At 40.8% G+C, this 23,611-nt stretch overlaps 1 protein-coding gene across 2 annotated transcripts in view; it reads left to right on the plus strand.

The window, feature by feature from the left end:
- The window catches only part of efl1 (elongation factor like GTPase 1), a 50,193-nt gene extending 42,940 nt beyond the window's left edge, over positions 1-7,253 (plus strand). For both annotated transcript variants that reach the window (XM_028402176.1, XM_028402177.1), the window contains exons 18-23: positions 284-413; positions 1,017-1,140; positions 1,677-1,881; positions 1,977-2,500; positions 2,928-3,112; positions 6,669-7,253. In XM_028402176.1, coding sequence (XP_028257977.1) covers positions 284-413; positions 1,017-1,140; positions 1,677-1,881; positions 1,977-2,500; positions 2,928-3,112; positions 6,669-6,857 — 1,357 coding nt within the window. In that variant the 3' untranslated portion in view covers positions 6,858-7,253. The remainder of the gene's footprint in view (positions 1-283; positions 414-1,016; positions 1,141-1,676; positions 1,882-1,976; positions 2,501-2,927; positions 3,113-6,668) is intronic.
- Positions 7,254-23,611: the final 16,358 nt, after the last annotated feature.

The following is a 23,611-nucleotide window of genomic DNA, read 5'->3' on the forward strand; positions in this document are numbered from 1 at the left end:
AACAGTTCATCCACAAAGTGCTGAATTTATTGTCAAGTGAGAATATTAAACATGTCAGATTATAATGTAATAAATCTGCATGTAATTATTATTTTCCTCCACAGTTTATAATAATGTATTAGTTGAATAGCAGGGAAATCAGAGATCAAGGTGTGTGACACAAATTAGTTAGAACTGCCCATTTTTTGTGTGTATTTAACTTTATATAAAAATGATACCTGAAAATAGATCAAATAAATAATGCAAAGCACACTTAATGTTTTTGTTTAATTTTGTCTTAAAGGTTTGCCAAAATTGAGATCAGCGCATCAAAGCCCATCATTCCATTTAGAGAAACAGTGGTTCGTCCTCCAAAAGTAGACATGGTAAACGAGGAGCTGGGCAAGCAACAGAAAGTAGCCATCATTCATCAGGTGAGCAGGACATATTGTTAATAGCGAATACAGCCTAGGTGTAGTTTTCGACAAGTATGAGGCACGTCGAGGAATCCTTGCCCATTCTTCTTTGGAGAATTTCTCAAGCTCCTTCTGATTTGATAGTCTACATGGACCCTGGTCTTTAGAACACACATGGTCTTCTGGAGGTAGTGCTTCACTATAAGATAACTATGTTTCAGGTCATTGTCATTCAGAAGAAAATAGCACAACTAAGACCTAGTTCTAGGGCTTATTGATTTAAGTTTTCTTTCAAGGCATTCAGCTCTTCTTTTTTCATGATTCCTCCCACTTTGACAAGATCACCAGTTCCAGCTATCACCACACCATTGCCACTGCCACCGCTGTGTTTAGCTGTGAGAACCATGTTCTTTGTCTTTAGCGTACTTCAATCTGTTTTGGAGGTTTTCTCTGCTGAAACTTGCAGTCCATTCCTGCATGAATCTTGTGTCACTTCAATTTCACATCTTACCAGAGCTCTCCAGACATTTCACTTCCTGTCTTTGTCAGTCTCGTCTGCACTATTTGACTCTCTTTGAACTTCATTTCTTTTTTGTTTGGTGAATCTGTATGTGTTGCTAGGTGAAAGAAGAGACTTCTCAAAGTCGCTCTGACACTCTACATATGGACTCCAGTGGCGTTGTTACCATCACTACTCCCAAGAGACTAGCCACAGTCAGCGTCCGAGCAATTCCTCTACCACAGGGTAAGACCTGGACACATACCAAGCTGACTGGACGTCCCAGGATACCTAAAACACTAGTGTTGTATCTTGTGTCTCCAGCCATGTCATAGGAAAAAAGCGTGGTTAATCTGCAATGCCATACCATAACACCAACAAGCAGAACAACACCCTGTGAGAACAATGCTGCACAAGAATGCAAATGCTGCCCTTGTTTTCACCTTGTTTTCACAGGCCTTAGCAATCACTGTGAAGTGCATCTGATTATCAGGCCATTGGCAAATGTACATGGGTGTTTAGTCCAAGAAGCTCTTGAAACTCAGGCATAAAACTTCAGAGTAAATGAAACAGCCACAGACTTTATTGAGTTGAAGCGATGTGTGCAGACATCAATTAGCATTGGTAATGTAATACACCAAATTATACAGTGGTGTTCCTCCCTTGGCCTGTGGCATGGCTCTCCACTTTGTTGTGAACTCCTCTGATGAGTTCAGCTCAGGTTTATTATAGGAATGCTCTCACTGGTGTATGACTTAAATGAATAATGTTCTTCTGGTCAGAGGTAACCCACCTGCTGGAGAGTAACTCGGAGGTGATCCGGACTCTGGAGCAGGTAAACATGTCCCTAAGAGAGGGAAAAAGTCTGGACATCAGCCTCAGGACCATGGAGGCCATTGCTGGACTAAGGACCAAACTGCAGAGCCTGCTGCAGGGAAGGAAGTGGAGGAACGCAGTGGAACGGATCTGGGCTTTTGGACCTCGAAGGTCAGACTGCAGTGATGTTCTATTGCTAATCAGAAGGGATTTGTATTGAAATTATAGAATGAGAGAGAAGCCTTTATTCTTGTTCTTCTTCCTAGGTATGGTCCCAACATTCTCCTGAACAGTGTGGAGGGCTACCAGCGGCCCTCAGTGTGGCAGTGTCTGGGCCAGGGAGACGAAGCTAGCGAGACTCCAGCTGCTGTCCTACGAGACTTCGACAACAGCATCGTTAGTGGCTTCCAGCTAGCAACTCTGTCAGGGCCTTTGTGTGAGGAGCCCCTGATGGGAGTTTGCTTCTCTGTGGAGAGGTGGGACATCCAGTCTTCAGCCCCACCACAACATCAGGACTCCTTGGAAGAGGACTCCATATCCCATGAGGCTATAGCAGACAATGGGGCAGAAGGAAGCAGTGAGACGCCTGCACAGGCAGAGAGGACAGCAGCGGGGCCTAGCCAGGCTGCACGTAGGACAGAAGCCACCTCTGCAGACTGCTACGGGCCGGTGTCTGGCCAACTGATTGCTGCCATGAAGGAAGCATGCAGACGTGCCTTCCAGTCTCAGCCACAAAGACTCATGGCTGCTATGTATACCTGTGACATCATGGCCACGGCAGAAGTGCTGGGTAAGAAATAAAGTTTTAAGTCTAAAACTTGTCTAGCATTTTTAGGCTATACATGTAAATTAAGTGTATTTGTGCAAGTTTTGAGACTCTGTCTCTTTGTTTATCTCTTTCAGTGTTTTCTGGATGTCTTAGAAAACATATACTGTATTTATATGAGTATTTACAATCATAACCAACATTAACCATTATTCATAATTACAGATACTAAAGCTCGGTCTTCAATAATTTATTCTAATGCTGTCCTCCTTTTAGATTTTCTATATTTAAATGTTGACTTGTATACTTGTATAAAAACACCATCACACAACATCAGAATGAGTGAGTCACTTACTGTGTAACAAGAAACAGTACAGAGATAGCATCCATGCTAAAGATCAGGCTTGGAGAGCTCCATCTTTCCCTAACTATTCTGTGTTTCCTGCATCAGGCCGAGTGTACGGCGTCCTGGGGAAACGGGAGGGTCGGGTCATCCAGGAAGAGATGAAGGAGGGGACGGACATGTTCATCATCAGAGCTGTTCTGCCTGTAGCAGAGAGCTTCGGATTTGCAGATGAGATCCGCAAGAGGACCAGTGGATTGGCCAGTCCGCAGCTGGTCTTCAGCCACTGGGAGGTGATCATTGTCACTCAAACTTTTTGCGCAACTAGGCTGTATTAGCATTAGCAGCTACAATATGTTAAAAAAAATGAGAAGAAAACAGCTCAACATCCATCCACCAAACATTTTATATTATAATGTGACAGCTGTAGGCTTTTCTTTAGTTTTGACAGGTTGATCAGTTGATTAGATGCTTTGTTGGAGATCAGAATGAATGTGAATGCAAGAGTATATTGTTGTCAAAACAATATACACACACGCTCACACACACAGGCAGTGTGCCCGAGCTTGCGCTGTGAGGCTGCAGGTCAATGAGGCCGTCTGGTTAATGAGGCAGTTCCTCAGGGGAGTTGGAATCAAAGCGGCGTTAGACAACATGTGCGTTAGGCCATTATACCTGCCGCTTGGCTGGCTAGCGTGTGTCTCTACATCCTGCAGGCCATATGGACAGTGTCAGTTGGGGTAATGGGTCAAGTTGTCTGCAAGCAGAGACAGATGATACTCAACGTGTCTCACAGTGTTCTCATCATGATTTACATTGTTTTGATTTGAATCTTTGCCTTGTGCCAGTAGTAAAGGCATGAAACCGCCATGAACTTACAGTACACACTGGCCCATTCACCTTGTATGATTGTCTCTCAGTCTCCAATATCTGCTTGCTGAACCGTTTTCAGCTCGTTCATGCAAAATGTACCTTCAGCTTTTGAACTGAAGGCCTCACATTGACAGCACACTTTAATAACTCACAGTAAATATATTGAATTCCATTAAGGTATTTCTCTTTGTCTCTTTGATGACACATACATGTTTTATGTATCATCAATAAAAATAAAATAAAACAATGATTTTTTTAAATACATTGTTTTAAATGTATTACATTATTATTTGTTACTTATTATAAATGCATGCATAAAAACTAAAACAAAATAAACTAATCCTTAATAGGAGGTTTTCTAATGATTTAGTTTTTTTCTTTGAACTTGATATAATGATAATATAATGAATCAATATAATGATTGTGATATTATCAGAGAGAGATAGAGACATACAGTGGTTGTGATCATGCACACTCATGTGTACATGCCATGTGCACACCAAAGGTGATACGTCTAAATCTAAAACAAACATGATTGGCTAGTACCAGGAAAGGAGAGGGGAGCCTCTTTAAATGTTTCAATATTTATATACTGAATAGAGTATATTGAAAAGGGAAAAGGACTGGGCCATTTTTTATTAACTTTCCAACATGTCAACTACTTGCAACTTACTGTGAAGCCACTGTCCAATTCATTGAACTGCCATGCTTTGATACATGAGCTCCAGAAAGCGTTGATAGTGTTTTATTGAATGGAGACGAGGCCTGCTCACACTATGTAAAAAAGTCTCAGCTAACATGGACACTCTATCAATTAAAATATCAGCAGACATCAGTCCTGCAGTCTGAAAACACATGATAGAACACTAACCACCGCAGAGGCTGTAGAACCTTTGTATGACCGTGACTATCTTCATCATCTCAAAGTGCTTTGTAACACACATGTCCAGCAGGCTTATTGTCCTGCAGCAATTGTCTTTGCCTCATCAAAAGTTGTCTGCCTGATTTACGTAGTTCATGTGCAGACGCTTCCCGACAAAGAGCTTGTCTTGAACACCCACCATCCCCCCCTCCCAACTCCACCCTCTTAGCTTCAGGACTCTCCTGCTGCTCAGTGCTGATGTCAGCATTCCTTCTGACAGCGATTTGATATGGCCAGGATATTGAATTAACATATGAATGAGCACAGAGGCAGAGAGAGCTGATTCTAAGCCTTGTATTGTTGTGTAACTGGAGGGTTAGTGGCTCCTGTGGGGACGTTTACATTAGATTTCCATCAGAATGGAGCTTTTGTTGAGCAACGGACTGGAGAATTGTGTGAGTAGGTATTGTATTGATCCACCAAAGCATCTGTCTGACAGTGACTGTGTCTGTGTTATACATCGTTGGACATGATAAGCCTGATTTCACTTTAGCACAGATAATTCTTTCAAAAATCAAATTTATGAAACATACTGGAAAGTAAAAGTACAAATATATGCATTATATATGGGATTACAACACAACTACACACAACAGGCAGATCAATGCAAACACAGGTTGTGTAGCAACCTAAATAAGTGTGCTTGGACCACTGGAACCACCATGCCACTTTTCTGGAAATTTCTGTTGTAAACATGTGTTTGTTGTACGTCTCTGGAAATGAGAGGAGAGGAGACAGTGATGGCCCCGCGGATCGCAAAGTGTGCGAGGGCCCGCAATGCTGCTTTCAGCTTTAATTGCTCACTTAGATGTCGGACAGCACCACAAAATGATGAAGGCACTATATAGGGCTCTATATCGTGATTAGGGAGTGATTTCGAACACAGTCCATGTCTACATGCAAAAAATGAACCCAGCTGCTGACATCTGATTGGCTGCTTAGATTAACGGGCAGCTGAACAAGTGGAACTACTGAAGTGTGTAAATTGAATACGCTGATGCTTAGTACACCAACACTCCTGCTGTTTATATTACAGCAGGAATGATATATTTTTTTGTTACCCAACTTGGAGGATAGCATCTTTACTGACACGTTTTGTTCAGCAGGATAATCTTCACAAATGGGCCAGCTGTGCAGAGATGATAAAGTACGTCTGTCTTTTGTTATTGTTACACAACTGCTCCTGTCGCTGCTCTCTGTGAATGATCAAGTGGAACAATGGAAATATCCTCCTGAAATTGTGTCTCCACCACCCTTAATTCAGACAGCTAGGCAGTCAAGCACTTGACTGTTACACAAAGCCCCACCCCTCTTCACCCCCTGCTGGGTCCTATTGTGCTCCAGCACTGCGCAGGTGCGCTGTGTGTGTCTCCCGTGGTCTATCCGTTGTTGCAGCTCACTCTCTGCCATCTGTCCCAGTGTAACCAGAGCCAGGGGCAGGACCATACTGCCTGTGTGCTGCTACTGTAATTGTGTGAGTGGGTGTGTGTGTGTGTGTCACGCATCAATTTGCAGCATTCAGAGCACTTGTCTGGACATGACCCATCCACACACACACACACACACACACACACTCCGCTCATGTCTTTTGAGCTTTATGGGTTGTGTGTGTGTGAGAGAGAGAGAGATCCCAACAGTTGTGTTCCTGGTTGATCTAGTGTAGTGACAGAAGGAGTTTTGGTCTTCAGTGTTTTGATACCAACCATCAGTTAATAAGTGAGTGGATCAGAGAACATTTTTTTAATATATTTGTACTTCTTTTTATTATATGTAATTCATGGTTTATATTTTGTGGGTTTAAAATGCATATTAAAAAAACAGGAATCAGTGAATCTATCTATCCATCGTCATTTTTCAGTGAGTCTAGTTTTTTGTAGAATGAGGAAACATTGGAAATATGGAAAGAAAATCTAAAACAAGGCAATAGAGCTAAAGATAACAATAAAATAGAACATTAAAACACTAAAATCAATTTAGACATATTGAAAGTCCATTAAAAAGTGTTTACAGTAATTGTGTACTTATGTTGTAAAATAATCTCTCTTTCCTTCCAGGTGATCAGCAGTGATCCATACTGGGTTCCCACCACAGAAGAAGAGTACCTGCACTTTGGAGAGAAAGCTGACTCAGCAAATCAGGCCCTCAAATACATGAACGCCGTCCGCCGTCGCAAAGGCCTCTACGTGGAAGAGAAGATAGTGGAGCACGCAGAGAAGCAGAGGACGCTCGGCAAGAACAAGTAGAGTAGATGCAAAAGAAGATACAGTCTGTACCAACTGCTCCTGTCAGACAGAGAAAGACACATTGCACGGATCCATCCAGAATCAGCGTGTGCTCATCCAGCGTGACCGCCATGATAGTCAGCTGAGGGATAGATGTCAGGTCCACATGCAGCTGTCGCTCTGTTTCCAAAGACGTCTTCATACTGCAAGTTGCATGTAGTCAGACTCTACCTGCAGATTACATGAAACACAGCATTGGATGTAGAGTGAAGGATGCGTACTTGTTGTCATCAATGAAGACGATTGCTTCGCTCTGCAGGTCCCTGGATGTTTATGCTTCAAGACAGCATGTACAGTAAATACTGACCAGTCAGACATTGTTCAGTACTGAATGATAAATAAAACGTTGTAATTTCATATTTCCAGTGTTGCGTTTTCTTCTTGAAATTGTTTATTCATTTTTCAATGGCTGATCTCCAGAATAGAGTGAAAACTGGTTTGTAGAGACTGTAAATCCAGTTTATTTATTTTTATTTTGTATGATTCATGCCTTTCTAGCTGTGGTACTGCACAATGACATGTTTGCAGCCACGATTGTGCTGCTTCTATATCAGGTTTTTATAGTGCACTGCACAATTAGCACACAATGACTGAATTGATGTTAAAATGTGTAGTTCCTCCACAAACATGCATATAAAACATTTTTGAAGAAAAAAAGTTTCTGTAATCATCCTTCTGTTGTCTAATTACTTTAAATACAATTCCACAGTCACACTAAAACAGATATAATTACATATTAAATCAACACTCAATTTCTGCACTAATGCAATCAAACAACACTTTAACAGTCCGATCTGTCCATGTGTCACGCTCTCACAAAGGCTGCAAATAGCCTTATTCCCTCCACCCCCCACCCCGCTGGTCCACAGCCTGCTAATGGCTGGCAGCTCCTCCTGTGAGACCTCACCTAATGCAACAAACAGGATGGGCTTGCATCGCATAGGAGTCAGTTACAGCCATGCATAATTGAAAAGGTCTTTTTTTTCACAACAAATCGTGGTCATTTTGCTTTGGTCAGGAGGCTTGAATTAATTCTACAAATCCACCCACCCCCTAACCTCTGGCTTGAACATTTCATTACCTAGCCTAAAGACAGCTTTGTGATCCAGAAAATACAAACATGGAAAAAATGAAAAAAAGGGTTTTAATTATGAGCAAAGGCTGCAGGCATGTAAACACACACCCTCAGCAGAGTATGTTGTCACACACTTCTCTTTGCTCTACTCACACCTCAGACTTTTCACAAAGTAATTTTTTTTTCTTACACGTGTTGGGCTGTATGACACTTGCAGTGTAATCCTATTCTCCAAATCAAATAGCCTAAACACAATTATTTTTATTTTTTTTGCAAAACCATACATAATTTTCCCTCATTAGGCACACTTTGTAGATCTCATTCAGTCTTTTTTTTAACTCTAAGTACATTAACACATCCTGCACCGCAATACACTTTGAATAGAGGGAGTAGAGGTTGCACACAATGACAGCTTACAAGACAATCACTTGTTGCTAATGATGTGATAAAACCAAGATGAGCCCGTCAGAGGGCACACATGAGCTGGAATGTGATATCAAAGATGGATGGCTGGATGGATGTGGAGCTATGTGTTTTGTTTTGTTTATTGGAGATGAGAACAGGTCTATTCACTTTCTCTCCATGAAATATGCCTGGAATCCCTCTCCTTCACAGCCGGTTCCACTCTACAAACCCTTTTGTACCAATCATGACCATCCAAAAGGGGTTTAGTTGATGACTTGCTGCTTGTCTCATTCAAAGAATGTTGCAGGATTGCTAATAACACCTTGGAGCTTTTATCTTTTATAGCAAAACCAACAACAGTCATTCACCCACTCTACTTTATGCCATTGTGGACATCTTTAGTTGATGCTAGTCTGGTTGTTGCACATCACATGCATTCTCTGATTGGTTTTGTCTGCCTGCTGGAAATCCAACTTGAATACACAGAGGTGTTGGTCATTACAAGAGAGTGTAATGTGTACATATTCCATTACTGTATCTGTAGTACAGTTTGTAACCACATGCTTCCTTTGCAAGCCTGAAGCCATACCCTTGGTGTTACAGCTGTGCCGCAGCCTCTTTGTGTTTTCCTTGATAATTTTTCTGCATCTGTCCAGTTGCACAAACGTTTCGTTCTTTAAATATTTATTTAGGTTATTTTAAATGTATTTATTGTATTAATAGTATCATTTATTGGAAAGAACTTCATTTACCTGGTATTATTTTATTTTCTACAGGGTATCCCTGACCAGTGTTTTCTGTGTTTCTTTTTTTTGACTGAAAGCAGTGACAGCACAGAACACAGATTTTTGAGTTTAAATATCAGAACTTGGTGGATTCATCACAGCTTAGTTTGGGTTTTGCTCTTTTGCCTTTTCTCTTTGTTGTTTCCTGTTGGTTCCCTGTTGCTTTTCATTGACTAGTTGGATCATCGTCAGTCTGTTTCTTTGTTGCACCAAGTATCTACTGCACGACATTGTTCTTGTGAATCACCACCTTTAACATTTTAAGGATGTGGAAGCAACCAGAGAGTCACTGTAAGACAAGGTTTACAAGCTCCTACAAGACCCATGATGCAGCTCTCTTGCATCTTTTATCTGACTCAATTTCAAAAATCAAAATCTCTTTATTTTCTTCAACCTGACTAACATCCTTCTGTGATGTAGTGGATACACAACTAATACATGACTAAAACCGACTTTGTTGGAGTAAATGTAAAGTGTCATCAGAAGAGTTGAATGTTCTAGAAGGAGTACTTTGTGTTAACACACCCTCCATCTTCCCTCATGCTTCCACTCCCACCCCGAAAGATCAAGATCAGTATCAATGTGCGGAGAGAGGTAACATGAGAGCACAAAGGACACACACTCTCTCACACACACAGAGAGGGGGGGGGGGGGGGTTGTTGATTGATGGAGACCTTGTGTGTCACAGTTTTAGTCCAGGTGTCTTTGGGTGGATGTTAATGGTTGAGGGCAGAGCTAAAGGGGCATTCAGGGGTCACACAGAGGAAGAAAATGCCCCGAGGTGCCTCAGGGTATGAGTGTGTGTTTGTGTATGTGTGTATTAGAGAGACAGGAAGGGAAGTAATCACTGAGCTGTGATCTGAATATGAGCTGTGTAAAGGAAGTGGATGGTTTTTAAGGCCAGCGGTTACAAAAATGCACACACATGCACAAGATGTAGCAGTCAAAATGGAATTGTTAACATTAATGGGGTGTACCATCTCTTGCTTGCTGAGGTGGTGTGTGTCCCGTAAATACTTAAGAAAGATGTGAAGATGTGAAGATTTACACACAGGCAGAACTGACTTCTCCCTCTTGTTGATGTGTGTGTTTGTGTGAGAGAGGGAGAGAAAGAGAGACCTGCACTATTTACATCTCACATGGCTTATTTACAGGCCAGACAGCTGTAACACACACTTTTAGTTTGTTAGTAATCTAAGTAAAGTTAGTAAGTGAAAAGTGATGTCTCTGAGGTGCTGCTTTGTTCAACCTGGAAAAAGAAGTATTCAAACATCTTGGTGTTACTCAGAGCTTATGCCTTTGGTTAAACATATGTTTACCCACAGGTGTAGGATTGAGCTCACTTTTGGTAGAGACTACTGTTTAGTGTGCATTTCTATAGTTAACTTTTTCTATAATCACTGCAAGTGTGTGTAAATTTCCAAATTTAGTGTAACAACCTTTTAATTTATGGGAAAACTTGGCTTTGGTCTTAGACCCATTAATCTCCATCTCTCTAAACAAATACATAAATAATCCTTGAGTCCAGTTGCCTCAATTTAAACTCTTGGACATGACTATGACCTGGATGAATGAGAGCACCCACAGACATTTGAAAAACCAATGCTGCAAGCAGCTTTTGCCTGTTTTTTTATTGCAGTTTCTCTGCTTTGTCCCTGCAGACGTACACAGGAGAGAAACAGTGTTATTAAATATATTATTTTTGCCTTGCTACATTCTGGGTTCAGACAACTTTCCAACCAGTCAGTATTTGACAGTCGCTGAGTGTTATCACCAGCAGGCAGCATGCCATAGTGATGCTGGAGGACTGCATGGAAGTGCATCTCCTTAGGCCCCGTCCACACGGAGACCAAGTCGTTTTTGTTTCCAAAACATTTTCCGTAAAGACTCTGTTGTTTCAGGAAATGCACGCATCAGTAGTTTGTTGTTGTCGGAGTGAGCGCATACGGGTTGAGGGGGAGGTGGAGCTGTGTCGTCATCGTTTAAGTAAAGTAGCGGGCGTCCACACATAGACATGGAAACATCGTTTTCAAACTTATCCACCCTGGAACCATCATTTTCGCACCTCTGAAATGCCTTAAATATAGAAAACTTTAGCAGATACGGCCATTTTCATCTCTGTGTGGACAGAAATCGAAATAAAAAAAACAGACCATTTGCAGAAACTTGATGATGTCAGCCAGCTCTAACATGTAATTGGCTTACTGAAAGCATCCTCACACTGTCATGACCTCACTCTCAGACTTTTTATTCTCTCTGAATGTGTGACAACCTGCTAGATGCTCTTTCTGCAGCTGTCAGCCACCAGCAAAGCCATTAAAGTATCTCCATTAAAATTGTGATATCTGACAACTGAAGAAATCCCTTCTTAGAAAAAATATGTATATGAAACAGTCTTTGGCAGATGCCAAATGGGAAATGTAAGAGCAAAGATATTACAAGAAACAGAATCTCTGATACAACAAACAGATTTCTAGAATCTCCTGATAGAGGCCTCCTTTTTGCTGCATCAGCATGCCTCTTCCTGTCTTTGCCCCGGCAGGCTGTAAAGAGCAGACATGTGTGGAAAGCAGAGAGCAGTTTATTGTGTTGAGTGAGCAGCAGCAGCAGGCTGTTGTCTTTAGAGAGGTGAGGCGAGGTGAGGCCTGGCTGGAGGCGCTCAAATGAAATGCCTTTGTTTCTGGTGAGCTGAGCTGGGCAACCTCTGCCATTACGTTATTCACCTCCTTCTCAACACAAAAACACACACTGTCTTATTAGGCTGAGCTGTGTCAACATAAACACATTAGACAGTATTAGTGTGAGCATTTGCACACATCTTAAAGGTTTAGTTTCGGCAGATTTCCCCTGTGGTTGTGTGTGTGTGGATTCACTGGAGACAGCTGATTTTCTTGTGGACACAGCTTGTTAACATTATGTTACACATAATCAGTGCTAAATATTTTGGAGAAGCTGTAGTGTCTGAAGAGAAGAGAGGAAGTAGGGGAGACTGATGTGCTGCAGAGAGGGCTGTGGGATGGAACAGTTAAGTGGAGTGAAAGAAAGCTAACCAACTTATTCCAGTATTTACATCCAACAATACAACCAAAAAAATCGATCATCTCCATTTAAAATGGTAAATAAATGCATCATCTGCAAAACACATGTACTTGCCCACTGGAAGTTCTGCATGTCACACATTCATTAGCCACCTTAGGTCCACTTTTTTTCAAAACCATGCATAAAAATCCCTGAAACACTCAGACCAACAAACATGCCACGTTCTGAGTCACTGACATCATCTTTCTTCCACATTCTGATGCTCACTTTGGACTTCAGCAGGTCGTCTTTGCCATGTCTACATGCATCTGATTGTCTGGTTAGATTTCACATTAATAAGCAGTTGAACATGTATAATAAAGTTTACAGCTTCTACAAAGCAGTTTTTACATTATTCTGCAATTAACTGCAAAAAAAAACATTTCTGTCACACGCTTCAGCCATGGCCATGGCAAGTCAGACATCCTCTATAAAGAAGTTATCCAGATTTACTTATATGAGTCCACAGTGATAAATAAATATTGTATATTGGTCTTAGAGGGGAAAGCTTCTGTGAGTTTTCAGTAACACAGCACGTTTCTATCTCCTGGCTCTCCATACAGTTTGTTTTGACTGCTGCCATATGGCGTATGTCCTTTCTGTCTACACACTATCTACCCCCTTTCTTTCTCTATATGGCTCTGCTGACACGATGTGTTCTGCAGTGCTAATCTTCTGGAGAAATTACAGGAACCTCTTTAAAAGCTCTCTGTAGACACAACATACACTCTGCTGTCCATCTGAGACATACACGGCCCTGACACACACACACACACACACACACTCCTGACTCCCTGTTCTGCTCTACTTTGTTAGGAAACAGCCTGAGAAGTGGCTGCACCTGAGAGGTGGGACTGGTTATGGTTAGAAAAGTTACAAACTGCTCAGACTGCTCTCCTCGTGTCTTCCTTATGGTCTCTACATATCTGTCGCACTGTGGGTTGTTTTGCTACACTCCTTTCTTATCTTATATATATTACAGTTGATCCTCTTAAATATACTGTATTGTATTTTTAAGTTAGGGAAAAGACACTCAGCGCAGAGGTGACAAAACTGGTGCTTGGAAGTGTTCAATTTAATAAAAGCAGCCTTACAGTCACGTTTTGTAGATTTACACCGATTTCACAAATTCACCAAGCTCCATCTTCTGTTTGGTAACTTGATCACCCCTATTTCTTTATTTTTTAGGGACTTAATGTGTACACTGTCAGTAGGATTATTGAAATTAAAATTTCAATTTGCTTGACACACCCAGTCCTAAAAAAGCTGTTATACCTCAGATTTTTTACAATTAACCCCGCTAACATATTGGACAAGACATATAACAAAACAGATGAATTGGGAACTTGTGTGTCTGTGTGTGGACTTCTTTTGTTTGAGGTATTTGTCTGCTTGATTTGAGCCAAGCTCACTCACTCGGTCTTACACTGATGCCAGGACGGTGATGTGGTTAAGTGAATGCTTTGTCATACTGGTGTTGTATGCTGAATTATCTGCTACACAAATCTTTAGCTGGCTCTCTAATCATGTGCCAGCTGCTTTCATTCATTCTCCCTCTCTCATTTGTTCAAGCTGTAAAGGAGCAGAGTGTGTTGAGGGTCCAATTACTCGGGCCTCTGTGCCAGCTTGTGCCAGGCCAACAGGCCTGTGTTAAAGACTGTGTGTTTTGTTCTTGTGTTCCAAGCATGTGAGAACTGAGGCCTTTAGTAGTCTGACCTTACACCCATTTGTGTGAGTCTTGGTCACACTCAATGAAAGCCTCTACTTTCTTCTACTCTGTGTACTGTGTGTGCAAGGATTAGCTCAGGATGCTAATGCAGCATCCAGCAGACCTCGATGATTGTTTGACTGTGTACTGTAATAGTCCATTAGATCACACTGCCGCATGCTCTCTGCCTCACTGACTCCAGCCTGCAGGAGCTGACACTGGAGACACAGCAGAGATTGAAACTGACAGAAAAGCATAAAGCTGGTGTAATAGGTGGTGTTGAGAAAAGCAGACAGCTGCAGTGTGCTGCTGCTTCATGAGGGTTTGGTTTAAGTTAGGGCATCTCTGGACATGTAACTGAACTCTGCACAGTCATAACATGTTTTAACATTTGTGCATAAATGAAGAGACTTGAAGTAGTCATGTTGAAATGTTAGTAGCCTACCCCTTTCTTTTGGCATGACATGGTGGTGATCATTAAGACCAAACAACTCCACTTTGGTCTCATCTGTCCATAGGACATTGTTCAGCTGTAGCTCTTGGGTTTTTTGTATTTCTCTGATCTTGGGCTGAATTAGCTGGGACGTCCACTCCTGTGAAGACTGACAGCTGTCTTGAATGTTTCCACTTGTGAATGATCTTTCTCACTGTAGAACGTTGAACTCCAAATAGTTTGAAATGGTTTTATAAGTCTTTCAGATTGATGTGCAGCAACAGCTGCTTCTCTAACACCATTGTTTCTGTCTTTCTCTCTTGTCATTGTGTTAACACACACACCTGAATGTTCCAGAGCAGCAAACTGTCAAAACCTCTGTTTTTATAGAGGTCTGTACACCTGCTGATGATCAGTTCATCAAGGACTGATCATCAGCAGCACCTGCTGCAGCTCACACAATTAAATCCTATGGAAGCGATAAGAGGGGACTTTGAACTGAACGTTTTGCTAAAAAGGTTGCGTTTAGGTTTTTGCATTATTACACACTGAATATTTTACAGTGTAAAGAGTATAGCATTCATTTATTCATGCCACAAAGTCTAGCTCTTCTCATTTCTCTACTCTGCGCCTGCTCGTCTCCTGAATCCTCTGTCCTCCTTCCTCTGACCTGAAAACCGACCTCTATGTGCCACCTTAAATGATATCTCAATTCTAAAAACATATTTGTAGGAAAATGTTTTGCAGATAGAGGAGGCTTGCAACAACATATAACTAGGGGCTTAAGGCACACACAGATCTCTGCACAACCACAACCCCTCTTTAACTGCCTCATTCACTTTGCTCTATAATTCCACATTATAACAAAACATATGCTAAAGATTTATGCAGATAAAAATTACTGCATAAATCCACAGTTTGTTATTGGTCAGACTAATAAATATATAATAAATAAACATCTCATAAATAACATTCACAGACAGGAGTAGGAGTCCCTCCTGCTTACCTTGCCATAGCTTTTTTTATGCCAATGCAGTTATGCTAACCATCAAAATTGAAAATACAAGTTGCCATAATCAGAGTTCCTGCCAAGTCAAGTATTTATGGTTTAGATCATTTTTCCACATAAAAGACCCTGCACACTCTGATGGTTAAAAGTGACATAAATCATTTTTTCCTGTGCTGTAGCCCGGACACAAATGATCCACGGACTGGTGGAGAGTGAACATTGCAGACCAAGTGGGCATAGCAAGCTGCTTTTGTCTGTAATAAACACTCGGATCACTCGGAACACACTTGGATCAGAAAGATACAGTACAAGACGGCATCAGACTCGTGTAGGTGCTTGATAAAAGCTTTCTGTATTACACACACACACAGGAATATACTCTCTGTACTGACTGTGCAAAACTCTGCTATAGGCTCTCACCCACGCTCTCTGAAGACCCCAGCTTGCCGGAGGATTGCTGTCTTTGCACACAGCCTGATCTACACAGGAATCCATTTCCAAGAAAAAAAGCCCTCCTGACACAGTGCTTCTCCACCACGGAACGCTGCTGTTCTCTGTGCTGCTTCTCCAGAAATACAATAAGGAAGAAATACAGCCCAGGCAGTGGGTAACAGTTACTAGTGTGTGGCAGCAGACTTGATGAGTTGATGCAATGGAGTCAGATGAGCTGCTGAGGTAATGGACTATACATGAGTTGTCCAATTAAAGGCTAAAGAGATGTGACCCCTGCTGAGAGATGTGTGTGTCTCCATGCATGCAGCCCTATGCGAGAATGTCCTGCTAGTGTTCTGTAGACAGTAATGACAATCATTTGACAGACCATATGGTCATTAAATTCTACTATGAAGACTTGGTTTAAGGTAAGTCTCCAGGAAGTGAATGGATGTCAAGTTCTTAGAAGTAATGGAAACGTGTGCTCTGCTGGACACTAGCCTTGCTGGAAACTGAATTTACTTCAGGTGAACATTAAATGACATGCTTTCAGCTAAAATGTATTCAGCACAGGTCACTATAACGACATCTAAAACATAAAACGTGTCACTTGTTGACTGGGAACATTCCTAAACCAAGGTTTATTAGAGAGGGAAGGGACTCAGGTCATGTTCCAAGTTCATCCACAGACTGCTTTGGTGAATTGAATGCATTTAGTTCTGCAAAAGAATCTTTGCCCAAAAGGAAAGAAATAGGATAATAAATGACATTCTAATATTTAATTTAATTTATTTGATTATTTTGATGACAAAAACAATTCCCAAAATGATATAATATTTTATTTGGTAATGATGACTGACAATTCTTTTCAAAACAGTTGCTCTTTGGTTGCAAAACCTGCATCTTATATAGCCTTATTACTTTTTTCTTACAAAAAGGACAAAAAAGGCCTGTGAGCTTAGCACTGCACACCTTTAAAGTCACATTAAAATCAAGCATGTGTTCCGTAGCTGTCTGTTTATACTGCAGAAAGCTCTCAGCTGAAAAGGTTATTGTAAGATCATTGATACGTCAGAAGATTTAAATAATGGATGAAGTCACAGCTGCTGTGCCAGAGGCTCATGGTCCCTTTCTTCAGAGACACCCATATTGATCTGCTGCTGTGTGATGTCTACAGCTGTGAAATCACAGGAAACCTACATTCTATCTTTGTTTGACTGGTCTTATAGTGTTTTGAGAGAATGATGTAAAGAAAGTGAAGAGAACACACAAAAAATACATACATAAACAAAAATACATAAAAAGCAAATAATTAATTAATAAATAATTTAATAATAAGCTTCAGTCAGTTTTCTCTTATAATAGTTTTCAAACATGTTGCTGTATGTGATTATGCACAGAAAAAACTGACCAATCCTGCCTGAATTTACAGTATATTGTACAGAAATAAGGCGAAGCCAATAGAGTCATGATCCATCCAGCCATCCATTTTCAACCACTTATCCGGGGCTGGGTTGCAGGGGCAGCAGTCTAAGCAGCCAATCCACTTTGCACCGGCCTCTTACGGTTGGCCCAACATCACTTATTTGGGCTGAGCCTGGCCAGGCCCCGTGGGGAAAGGCCTAGCCACCAGGCGCTCGCTTTTGAGCCCCAACCCCTGGGCCTGGCTCCAGGGTGAGGCCCCGGCTGCACCATGCAAACAGGTCCGGGGGTTTGCCTTGGGAGACCCTGCTGCCTTGGCATTAACCCGACAACATAGCTCCTAGGATCATCCGGGCACTCAAACCCCTCCACCATGATAAGGTGGCGGTCCAAGGAGGAGAGTCGTGATTTAATATTACACTATTTTACAATCCTTGCAGCAAATATGTTAGGAGTAAATGTTAAAAAGCTTGGCTTCACATTGTTTGTAGAACTGTTTGTAGAATTGTTTGTAGATCCTTTTTTCCTTCTTTCCTTTAAAACACTTGTTTACCATCAATATGACTAATGTGGCTCTATGGATCATATTATTTTCGTAATGTTTGAGTGAGCTTAATTGGCAAACTTAAATTTAATTTATGCTTATTGACAGCTGAAACCCTGAGACCCCTCAGATGAAATTATTTATTGTTATTTTTAGGTGGATTTGCAAAAAAATGAATTATGATGCACATAGGTTCGCTGCCTCCAGGTTGACCTAATGGTCAATAATAACATATGAGTTGTCGGTTGAAGCATTTCCTACTGTGAATCACAAGCTCCTCCATCTGTTGTCTGTGCATTAGACAGACTTAGACAGACTTTCCTCTAAAATGTGCTCACAGTGCTGTGTGCTACAACAGTGTGACAGCATCTGCAAAAATGCCACATGTGATTTTGTTTGGAGTACAGTGTCAAAATGAGAGTCCAGTGTGTGTGTATATGTGTGTATGGACAATCCCTGCAGCGAGGATTTGTGAGTTTGCACTGAGCGCCGAGTTCCTGTCAAAACCCTGCTCTCTATGGAGATGTCTGCAAACATCCTGGAGCTACTAGAGGTTAGAACTAGTTAATAGTTATTATTAGAAACAGCAGCCAGAGGAAGAGAACAGTCTGACTTTGGGCCACAACAACCACAGAACTCACTGTCACTGTTTTGATATTCCAGTCTCGCCTGATTCCACCACAGAGAAAGAGGCCCTTTTCAAATATTACTAATAACCAATCATATCAACAGATTCAAAAGACTAGGAATCTGACATTAAATTACACTACAACACATTACATTACAGTACAATATTTACATTACAACACCATAGTCGATAATGTTATATTACAATACCTTATATTACAGTACGACATGGCATGCTATGACATATGATATGTTACATTACAGCAAGATGCAACATATTACTTTCTGATACAACAGGTTATGTTAGATTACTATATATTCAGTAACAGTACAATATGGTATAATACAACACATTGCGCTGGAATATGTTTCAATATAAAACATTACATGATGGTATAATGTATGATGTAATACATTACACAATACCATTTCAACAGGTTACATTATGGTACGATATGATATGATACAATACAATACATTATGCAATACAAAATATGTTACATTGTGAAACAATATTATGTTAAGGAGCTGAGGCTCCTTGTAGTGAAACCAAATAAATCTGATATGATCATTTTCTTTGGTTAGTGCACTTTTTGTGCTTACTGCAATATATAAAGGGAATTTACAAAGTCTCTGCATTACAGCACATTCAATATGAATTACAAGCTGCAATCATTCGGATGGTTTTGATAAGATGTTTTGGTGTATTTTTTTACATTTACATTCAAGACCAAAGTGGATTTGGCTGTCACTGTAAAGGGGTAATAAAGTGAAAATAAACAAATCCCTTCTCAAAGACCATAGGTGCTTGGCAAAAACTAAAGAGTTCTACAAAGGCATGTGCCACAAGATGACTGGAAAAACACAACATGATTAGGTCTGTGCATTTTTATTTATTTGGTGATAAAACTTTAGCACAGAATGCTTGGATTGTCAGGATTGCAGGTGAGAAGACTCTGTCGCAGGCATTCCATTCACAAAAAACAGGTTTATTTCAGAGGTCAGTACACAAAGAGGGCAGGCTAAGGCTAACTTGAAAAACAGGCACAAGTAATCCAAAGGCTCAAAATACAAAAAAATACCCAGAAAGAAAAGAAAAACAGCTGGAAGGCTTGGTTGCAAACACAAGTAACCACACAAGACAATCTGGCAGCGAGTGCACAGACAACACACACCAAATACACGAGGGAGAGGGAGACAATAAGACACAGGTGAGACACATTAGGGTGGGGAAGTAAAGGAAGTAAAACACACACAGATACAGGAGGCAACTGATCCTATCAAGATAAACATGAAACAAAAAATACAAAGGCAACAAAATAACAAACACACATCATGAAACCCTAAATACACTGAAATAACCAAGAACTAAAGATTACATCAGCAAACAAAACACAGGATCATGGGATGTTAGTGAACATGCTTCTTTGTCAACAATCAAGAAAAGTCTTGCGGAAATTAATACGGTCACTGCAAAAAAAAAAAATGTAAAAAATCTTTGCAGTGGAGTGCAGTCAGCTAGGAAAATGAACAGAACACTAGCCAAGAGCATGGTATGAATGGACAAGCCTGGGTTCAGTATATGCATGTTATTCTGTTCCAGGTTTCTTTGTGAAAATGTATCACTGCTTGTCTTCTACAAATTGCATTCTGCAGCTATCCGTTACACTTGATTTAGCATTTTGAGAGGTGCAGACAGTGTAGTGCACTCTGCAGGCTCATCTCAAACACCTCCAGCTCCTGTAATCAAGTCGTTTGGTATTCAGAGAGGTGATTATGTGACTGAGGCTGCCTTTCAGCCAATATAAATGCCTTGTGGAGTCAAATAAATGAGTTCTGCTGACCCTGGTTAATTACTAAAAATTGAAGAACATTTCCCATCTTACTGTAGCTGATTTTTTCCTCTCTTAGTAAGCCTGATCTGTTCAGCTGGCTAGTTAGGATTGGCTGTATATTTGTCTCCTTAAATGGCTTAATCTCTCTCCAAGCTCTCTATCCACCCACACAGTTACATTTATGCAAGTGTTGGCCCTCTTTGTCAAGTGAAAAGAATGTGTTATTGAAATGACCAAGTATTATCTTTTTTAGCTTTGCGAAGTGGAAGCAGTATTTGCATTTTAAAGCGCTAGAAATTATCCAGAGTACCCTTGAGCTTCCGATTCGTTTGTTCATAAACCATATTTCTCTCAAGTGCTTAACAAACTGTCATTTGAATAATTGCATTCAATATGTTAGCATGATTTATTTGCATAATCTGTCTGTTAATGAAAAATCATGTCAATGTATCAGTTAGGTAGAAACTCATATCTTTAGGGTGATTACCATAGCAGACAATTAGGAAAGCTCCCAATCATGAGGTGTTTAAATGACACTGGGAAATGTGACCCTCTAGCCATTGATTTTTGTTTATTCCATTTTACATTTGTTACATATTTTTGAGGTTTCATGGTCTAGATTTGTATTTTTGTGTGGGTGTGTTTGCTGTCTGAACCCCATGACTCAACCTCCAGCTGCACTCCTGCTAAGAGCAGACTTCATGTCTCATCAGTTGCCCCAGGGCTCTGATCTCAAATCGGCCTGCACACTCTCAAATCCCAAGGCAAAGCAGAGAAGGTAAATAAGCGAGATGAGGTGACCTCAGATCAGTGTCCTCAGGCACTGTGAGCCAGGCTCTCTATCAGACCGTTGTTAGAAGCACCCCTCTCCACCCCGCAGTCAGCCTTTTCCCTCCTAAAGGATCCAAAAAACCAACACCCACCATGACCACCCTCCTGTTCACTCCAACCCACCCGCCTACACGCTGAGCCTGTGTAGGAATGTAAAACTGGAATATGCCAAGATGTCTTCTGGTGGTGCTTTGATAACGAACTGAAGCGTGAAGCGTTTTTGGATTTGGTTAATATCCTTTACATCACAGCTGTATTAGAAGACTTCATTGGAGATGGAACCCAATAAAAATCTCATAGGAGCAGGTGGTCAGGAAAGGGATTACCACATGAATGGAATAAACAAATGGAGTTGGAAAATTTGTTTCTAGCTAAAAAAAATAGATCCAGTTCATCATTCAAATCCATAGATGACTTTTCACTTACAGTCTGATCTACACATGTCACCACAGTGCTGTAAGCAGTCTGTTAATGCAGTTTGGAAGCTGTCTGGAATGGCTGCCTCCAACCTAACAGAGCGATGGCGCTTTGACTCCCAGTAAGGCTGCTGCAGGGCTGGGCACTCTTACTGGGAGTGTGTGGGTGGATGAGTAGGTTGGAAGTGAATAAAGAGAGTAAGTCAGAGGTTGGGGTAGCTGTAGTTTGACTATTGCTTGGCAGTGTGGAATACTCTCCAACATCTAATGCTGAGAATTTGAAAAATAATATTACAAAAGGACATTACAAAAGAGGAAAAGAACACTTCTTCTGTATTGTCCTCTCACCCTCTCCATGCATGTTACATCAGATGCTTTCCTAGTGGAATGAGTCAAGGTCAGATAAACTAAACTTAGAGAGGCGTCCTTTGCTTTAGCCTCACAATATTTTTCAGAATTTTCTGAAAAATATTTCTGAAACTCAGCTTTGAAAAGCTGGCTCAGGTTTGAATTACTTGAATTCTTTAGTAATAGTATGCTAATTAATATGAATATAATAAACAATGAATAATGTTTAATAAACAATGCTAATTTTAAGTAATATATAATAAATATAAAAATATTATGCAGTATTGTGCACACTTCGGATGCATGCACCATGTAAGGTAATGTAAATGCTCCACTCTTGGGCTGACTTTTCAGGATTAAGACACACATTATAATCAGTGCTACAGAGCCCCTCTGGTGACATTGGATACAAAATAAAATAAAATAATAATGCGTGGCTCTGTACAGTGCACCACTTAAGTCTAATTTTATTTTTATTTAAATACATCATAATTGACTATATTGATGCATTTTCATGTGATCCTTAACAGGGTTGCCTATCATATGAGGTGTCAATGGAAGACAGGTGAGTTACTTGTACAACTTGGAAGAATCCCTATTGCAGGGTCCATATAATGCTGCATTTTTATTTTGTTTTCAGTTGTGAAAAGAATATACAAGGTTACCTTTATTTGACATATCTTTAAGTACAGTATACTACCTTTCAGCATAGTTTGAAAGAGTCCAACAACAACAAACCCTACATACATAATCAATTACAATTACTTTTGTAGTAAGAGTGGTGCTTGGAATATTAAAATATAAAAAACAACCTGAGTGGAAATGTACGAAGCCCCTCTGATGACATGGTGAAAAAATAAATAAATCGTGGCCACGAAATACTAATTTGTTCGCACGAAATAGTGATTCGTGGCCACGAAACACCCTTCCCGGGCAGTGGGTACAATAAGCGTCCCTCTCTGGGAAAATTGTGTCGCTTTAATTCCTCCAATGGCTCGCAATCATTGCTCCCTGCTGCCTGGGGAGGCATGCATCCTGGCTGGGCACCCTGATCACCTGCGCTCTTGGAGCTCTCTAGCGCTCTAGCACATTCCCCAGAGAGGGATGCTCTACCTGCTGCCCGGAAAGGGTGCTCCCTGGCTGGGCAGCCCGCTCCTGTGCACCCCGTCAATAAGAATACTAATTCGTGGCCACGAATGTCATCAGGGGGGCTCCGTAAAAATGTGAGTAGAAGCTGTGTTTAATGTATCCAAATTAATATGTATGTGGCACACACACAATCTCTTACACTCAAGCATGCGCACAGAGATTCTTCTCCCCCTGACAGCATCATGCTTTACACAGTAGGAGTTTGGAGTGACAATCCTGCAATTATTAAATCCTGGCCTTAAACAACACACTGTTTTAGGGATTCAGTATTTAGAAATTTAGCAGTATTGCCAACCATGGCTGGTGAGCCACTTCAATTTAAAAGCCAAATGTATGTCATGGTTTTACTTTTATATCCATAAAGATTTAGATGATGAAATACAAACTTTCTTATTAGTCATTAAGAGACATTTCTCATGTTTTTATTGAACTGTTGCCTGGACTGTCCACTCGCTGGAAATGAGCGAACAGACCTGGCCTCTGATTTGTTTCACCTGGGTCTCATTACTTGCCTGCTGGTGTATTTAGTCCATGGATTTTTCTCTCTCTGCTTGTTTGGTTTGATTCCTCCTTAGGTACCTTGCTATTTATCTTTGTCTTTTGCATGATCAGCTTGAA

Source organism: Parambassis ranga, chromosome 3 (genome assembly GCF_900634625.1).
Source record: "Parambassis ranga chromosome 3, fParRan2.1, whole genome shotgun sequence".
NCBI classification, from domain to species: Eukaryota; Metazoa; Chordata; class Actinopteri; family Ambassidae; genus Parambassis; species Parambassis ranga.